Genomic DNA, 7,471 nt, shown 5'->3' with positions numbered 1-7,471 from the left:
GGGTGGGTTGAACATGTTATATTTCGTTTTCTTTAACGTTTTTTCGTTTGGGTGGTAATGGTCAATTTTCATATTTTAGATTGTAGTCATAGCCACTTTTTGTTGTGCGTTTGTTTATGGTGGGATTGCATCGTTGGATATGTTGTTTGTAGAGTTGTTAGTCGTTTGTTAATGCTCTCTGGAATGTTTTTTGTTATAGATGGCGGATGATTGCTATGTCTATGGACGTACAATGGGATGTTGTTGGGTTTTGAAAATGGTTAATAGGTGCCGTTGTTCAGGTTGTTGGTTATCTCTAGGAATTCGAAATTCTTTTTGTTGGCTTCGATGGTAATTTTCAGATTGTTTCCTTGGAAGATTTTGCATATTTTTTTTCTTTATAATTTCAACTGCCTCGGTCTTTTATTGCACAATGCGAGCCAGTTGTCTCTGTATAGTCCAATGTTTATATGTTGCATTTGGGGAAGTAGATATAGTCTGACGAAATAAATACCTTTTATGTAATTACGTACGATTAAATACGAAGCTAGGAAAGTAAAGGTTGTTCACAATTATCTTATTAAATTTTATTTTATTAAGAACTGAATTCATCTCACTCCAGTTATATTTCGGTAGGCTTAGATAAACTTTACCTTCTAATATTAGATCGTCTTTCCTTTTATAGCCTTCCCTCGAATTAATTTCTAATTAGTGAATACTTTTCGTTCTACATTCTGTCACGTAGCCACTTATTATAAAAGCTGATAGGTCTAACATTTGACACTCACTTTCTCTCCACAATCTATGCCGGACGGCCAGTCGCTCTATTCCTTCTATATACTGGAAGATTTTTATCTTTTGGGACTTTGTAGATATTATATCTACACCATTAAGACGCCGGAGCTTTTAACTTTGATTGTATAATCTTCAAGGATCAAACCCGAGCCCGCTGTCAAAGGATTACATATTAACCTCTTACCAATTGCCTGGAAGTGGAATTTTACGAGTCCGATCCTGTTATCAGAGGAATAGATCATCCAAGCCCATCAACTGTCTGGAAACGTAAACTTACGAACCTGACATATTATCATAAGTTACGTAAAATATTCATATCTCTATTTGTAACTACCACGATCACTGTTTATCTCTTTTAATTAAATTTCATCATTATTTTTATTTCATTGTAAACAAATCGTTAATTGTTTTTCATTTATAGTAACTAGTAAATTCTGGGGCCTCATTCTACATATATCTTTATGCATAGTCGAGTAGCTCTTTACTCACTTGAGACCATGACATTTTGGAGGGGACACATATAAAGAATTGAATTTATTTAGTTACTTATATCTATTTCATCTAACTTTAAAGTTGAAATTGTAAAACTCTTAATTGCCCCACTTGATCATATTTTAATTGAACTCCCTATTTACAGGATTCATTTTTTTTTCTTTTTCATTTCTTCATTTAAATGGAATAGCAATTTGTCCATTCATTCTTTCATTCAAATTGAATAGCATTTTATTGATTCATTCCTTCATTCATTTATTCATTTATAAATTATTCATTCATTCATTGTTCATTCATTTATTTATTCATTCATTCATTCATTCATTCATCCATTCATTCGTTTATTCACTCATTTATCCAATCATTCATACATTAATTCCTCCCTTCATTCTTTCATTCATACATTATCCATTCATTCATTCATCTATTCACTCAGTTTTTCATTCATTCATTCATTCCTTGTCCACTTTGTTATTACATCACTCATTTCATTTTGTTGTTTGCCTCATTCATGAATTGTTTTCAATATGTTTACATTCCATAACGATTCATTCACCTATCATCCAATCACTCAGTGTTGTGAACACATTTTGTAACTATTGTAAATCTTACGATATTTTATTGTTTTGTATTTCAGACATCACTGTTAAACACTCTTCAATGCCTAATTACAATTGTTGAACAACCATTGAACAAGAGAGAGGTCCCAGCCACGAACTGAGTTGGTAAATATATCCTTCATTATTCTCTTTTACATGAGTTGGGCATCACATAGTAACTATAGACATCGTGATTTGTTTTGCATAGTGATTTGTTTTAAATGCATTTTTGGCATATTACTGTTACCGAAAACCACTTATATATTATGTTCTGAAAAGTGAGTCTTTAAAAACTAAATAATAATAAAAGGAGTCTACTAGCCGTCGTGTTATATTTAGTGATAGATAACTTGGGATTATTTTGGCATCCTATTATTGTTATCACACTCTAGTATATTAGCGTCATTGCGAATAATTGTACACAAACTAACGACGAGTCACACACATCGGTGATACATTTTTCGTAGTAACATAGTTTAGAGTACACGCGATTGACACATTGTTATTGACTCAAGTCATAACTCCGCATTGTATTGACACATTGCTTTATAAGATATAACGATAAAAGGCATCAAATTCAACATACATAATAAGTTGAAATAAGAGAAAGAGATTTCTAAAAATAGAACAGTTCATTCCAGTAAGTGTAAATAAATAAAACAGTCAGTAACAGTATCCTGTCAATATAATATATATAAAATATCGTAACTAATTTATTGCAACATGGAAGCATATAAAAGATACTTAAGTCTCGCAAAGGACTTAGAAATACCCCAGGAAAGAATATTTTCATGGTGCGAAGAGAAAGTAAAAGAAGAAAAAGAACATGAAGAAAGAATTCGTAGAGAAGAAAATGAAGAAAGAATTCGTAGAGAAGAAAATGAAGAAAGAATACGTAGAGAAGAACGAGAAGAAAGAGTCCAAGAAAGGGAACTAAAAAGACAAATAGCTTTAGCAGAAGAAGAAACCAAAAGGACCCAAATGATGCTGGAAATTGAAAAAACAAAAACCGGTCATGAAAGAAAACATAATAATAGTGATGAATTTTTCGTGAAACTTCCACGCATGCCAACATACGATGAACGCTCAGACTGCCTAGAATTCTTCTTACACCGATTCGAAGTTCAGGCTAAAGGTTATCGTTGGCCAGAAAGCAAATGGGCCACAGCCTTGATTAACTGCTTATCTGGAGAACCGCTAAAAGTTTTCTATACCTTAACAACTGAAGATGCAGATGACTATGGAAAAATTAAAGACGCTCTACTAAAAAGATTTAGATTAACGGAAGATGGTTACCAGGAAAGGTTTCACACTGCAAAACCGGAAAGTGGAGAAGACTTTAATACATTCATGAACCGAATTACTCAATTTCTAAATCGGTGGCTTGAGTTGGCAAACGTAAAACAAGACGACTTTGCAGGCCTTTACTTTCTCACGCTGAAGAATCGAATCTATCAAGCTTGCAACCCAGATTTAGTCGCATTCTTTAAAGAGAGAAAGCCAGAAAACTTGGACAAATTAAAAATCTACGCAGAAAACTTTAACAGCGCACATCCATTGACACCCTTAGCAGAACATTGAAGGAACCATACTACGCTGCTGCTGCTCAGAGTCCAGGTACACCTAAAGTTCAATACTCAAATAGAACGAGCTGATCAATCACTCGGAACACGCAAGTGAAACAAGATGATCATAGTAACAAACCATGGAACAAACAGTTCAATAGAGACCATAGCCGATCCTATCAAAACAAAACAAGAAATAGCACTGACAATAATACTGAGTATAAGAAAACCAATAAACCTATAATTAAATGTCAATATTGTGGAATGAAAGGCCACACAGCAGACAAATGTTACAAAATCGTGGGATATCCAAAAGAAACTGCAAATGCATCACTCCAAACAAGTGTAAATAATCAGACACGAGTAATATCAGGAGAAAATATAAATGTGTATTGTGTGAAAGGTATGTCACTTTTAACACAAACTCACAAATCAGGATCGCTATTTTTTTGTGAAGGCAAAGCTAATGGAACTGATTGCAAAATATTGAGAGACACAGGATGCAGTACAGGAGGAATAAAAGCATCTTTGATCAATGACGAAGACAAAACTGGAAAAACGGTACAATGCATCACATTCAGTGGCACAGTCGAAACCTTTGAAACAGCTAATGTGTACATAGAAACCCATACTATACAGGAATAGTGGAATGCTGTATACTTCCCAACCCCGTCGCTGATGTTATTGTTGGCAATATAAAAGGTCTTAAAGACAACCCAACAGATGTAAAAGAATGGTCATTAACCCAAGAAACAGCTTGTCTAGCAGAAACAAGAAAGATGACTAAGACAACAGAGAAGCCAATGACTATTTCTCTAGAACCACAACAATTTGACAGGAACAGGTTCATTGAAGAACAGAAAAAGGACCCGACTTTAACTTCATATTTCAATATCGCAAACAAAGGGACGAAATCAAAAGTTGAATACATCATTGAAAAAGATATTCTGTTCAGGTTACATAGGAAAAGAAACAAAATAGCTAAACAACTGGTCACGCCGAGTATTTACAGAAACAAAATCCTTGGAATAGCGCACGATTCAATAACTTCTGGACATCTTGGGAGCTCTTCCACATTGAAGAGAATATCCGAGAATTTCACATGGCCTGGAATTACTAAAGACGTCCGAGAATATGTGAAATCGTGTGACACATGCCAAAGAAGAGTCGCAAAAGGCAGAATACCGAGATTGCCATTAGAGACAACCCCAGTTATTGAAAAAGTTTTTCAAAAAGTTACAATTGACATTAAGCCTAACAAAATCAGATAGAAACCATACACACATACTAACACTAGTGATTACGCAACCAGGTGGCCAGAAGCGATAGCTATTGAAATCAACTACATCGGATCACATAGCTGAAGCATTGATGACAATTTTTACTAGAATAGGCATACCAAATGAGATACTGTCGGACAATGGACCCCAATTTACATCACATATGATGCATGAAACCATGAAACTCATGGGAATCCAACACTCATTCACAACTCCCTACCACCCCCAAGCAAATGGTATTTGTGAAAGATTTAATGGCACTCTAAAGAATATGTTAAGAAAAGTGTCAGCAGAAAAACCAGATGATTGGGACAGATACTTACCAGCAATCCTATTTGCATATAGAGAAATACCCCAAGAATCTACAGGCTACTCCCCATTTGAGTTGATGTATGGACGATCACCTCGCGGCCCGATCAATATAGTAGCCGACATTTGTAAAGGGAATGAGGAGGACAATAACGAAATTATGTTTGCTTACGAATATGTAAGAAATCTGAAAGACAGAATAGAGGACACGTGTAAGCTAGCACAGGAATCCGTCACTAAAAAAGCAGAGATATACAAGGAATACTCTGATCGCAAAAGCAAACAAGAAAATTTGAGATTGGTGACAAAGTACTAATACTCTTACCCGATGACTCGAGTAAACTTTTAGCTACATGGAAAGGACAATTCAAAATAACAGCAGTAAAATCTAATGTTAATTACGAGATTAAAATTAACAACACAACAAAGACATTCCATGCAAATATGCTAAAAAAGTATTTTGATAGAGACACAGTGTCGCAACCTATGTTTACTAATATCGAAGCTTCAAATGCAGGATTGATCATACCGTTGGTCATGGGACACAGACACCCGAGACAGAAAAACAAACAAAAATCGCACAATTGCAACCACCTAAGACAAAAAAAGAAGTACGCAAAGTACTTGGGCTCCTAAATTTTTACAGGAAATACATTTACAACTTCGCGCACATCGCGACACCGCTAACAAATCTGACAAAGAATGGGTCACCGAACAAAATTGTTTGGACAGAAGCGTGTCAGAATAGCTTTAACCAATTAAAGGCATTACTCTGTTCAGAACCAATTCTTAAATTACCCGACATGTCAAAAGAATTTGTTGTAAGAACTGACGCGTCTGATAAGGGCATCGCAGGTGTACTATTACAGGAGCATGAGGGAACTCTAATGCCTTGCTTATATGCAAGCAGAAAATTATTGGACAGAGAATCACGATACTCTGTAATAGAGCGTGAAGGACTGGCCATCGTCTTTGCTTTAAAGACATTCAGCAGATATCTACTGCTAAAAGAGTTTGTGGTCGAAACGGACCATAAACCACTCACGTACATAAGAAATAACAAAATGAATAATAGTAGAGTACTAAGGTGGAGTCTATTTTTGCAAAATTACACTTTCAGTATCTCTCACATACCAGGCTGTGACAATATTCACGCCGACCTACTTTCTCGATTAGTGTAATGACGTGAGAAGGGTATAACTTAACCTCTCATGCATACTGTTAGTTACCTCGAAAATTATGCCAAATCAGAACGCACAATTTCGATAATTTTATTTGTAAACATGATGACCCAACTTAATGTAACATTGAGTATTGTTTGGATATATATACCATACCCATTCATGATTTGGGAAATCTTCTCTTTATCTATTATTGTTATGAATTTTCACTCATTTATGATTAATAATTGAAATGTCAATATTCCATTTACATTTTCATTCATTTCATTCAGTAAATTACCTTCATATCATCGACTTAAATCATGCTTCATTGCCATCACTATTGTTTATCACAATGATTTGTAATCACATTGCCATCATGTTGTTCATCACAATGATTTGTAATCACAATCTTTCATTGTTATTGTCACCCATTCATATACCTACGTTAATATAAACATTTCCATGTCTAGTTAATAAATAATTTAATTGTAGCACAAATCATAACAATGGATTAATGCTAGAGTATCATGATAGTAAATTTACTTCCGTTTGTAAAATCTATCTTTCCCATAATGGTTAAAGAGTATATTTTAAACGTGGGTGGGGGGTGTCACAGTAAAGGTTGTTCACAATTATCTTATTAAATTTTATTTTATTAAGAACTGAATTCATCTCACTCCAGTTATATTTCGGTAGGCTTAGATAAACTTTACCTTCTAATATTAGATCGTCTTTCCTTTTATAGCCTTCCCTCGAATTAATTTCTAATTAGTGAATACTTTTCGTTCTACATTCTGTCACGTAGCCACTTATTATAAAAGCTGATAGGTCTAACATTTGACACTCACTTTCTCTCCACAATCTATGCCGGACGGCCAGTCGCTCTATTCCTTCTATATACTGGAAGATTTTTATCTTTTGGGACTTTGTAGATATTATATCTACACCATTAAGACGCCGGAGCTTTTAACTTTGATTGTATAATCTTCAAGGATCAAACCCGAGCCCGCTGTCAAAGGATTACATATTAACCTCTTACCAATTGCCTGGAAGTGGAATTTTACGAGTCCGATCCTGTTATCAGAGGAATAGATCATCCAAGCCCATCAACTGTCTGGAAACGTAAACTTACGAACCTGACATATTATCATAAGTTACGTAAAATATTCATATCTCTATTTGTAACTACCACGATCACTGTTTATCTCTTTTAATTAAATTTCATCATTATTTTTATTTCATTGTAAACAAATCGTTAATTGTTTTTCATTTATAGTAACTAGTAAATT

At 34.5% G+C, this 7,471-nt stretch overlaps 1 protein-coding gene across 1 annotated transcript in view; it reads right to left on the bottom strand.

Moving 5' to 3' along the window:
- Nucleotides 1-260: 260 nt before the first annotated feature.
- The window catches only part of LOC144956362 (uncharacterized), a 10,808-nt gene continuing 3,597 nt past the window's right edge, over nt 261-7,471 (bottom strand). Inside the window, exon 3 of the mRNA XM_078886859.1 lies at nt 261-349. Coding sequence (XP_078742985.1) covers nt 261-349 — 89 coding nt within the window. The remainder of the gene's footprint in view (nt 350-7,471) is intronic.

This window comes from Berghia stephanieae, chromosome 11 (genome assembly GCF_034508935.2).
Source record: "Berghia stephanieae isolate SIO BIC M18660-M18661 chromosome 11, UCSD_Bste_1.3, whole genome shotgun sequence".
NCBI classification, from domain to species: Eukaryota; Metazoa; Mollusca; class Gastropoda; order Nudibranchia; family Aeolidiidae; genus Berghia; species Berghia stephanieae.
Note: the sequence above shows the minus strand (reverse complement) of the source record. Positions and strands in the feature narration are given on the sequence as shown.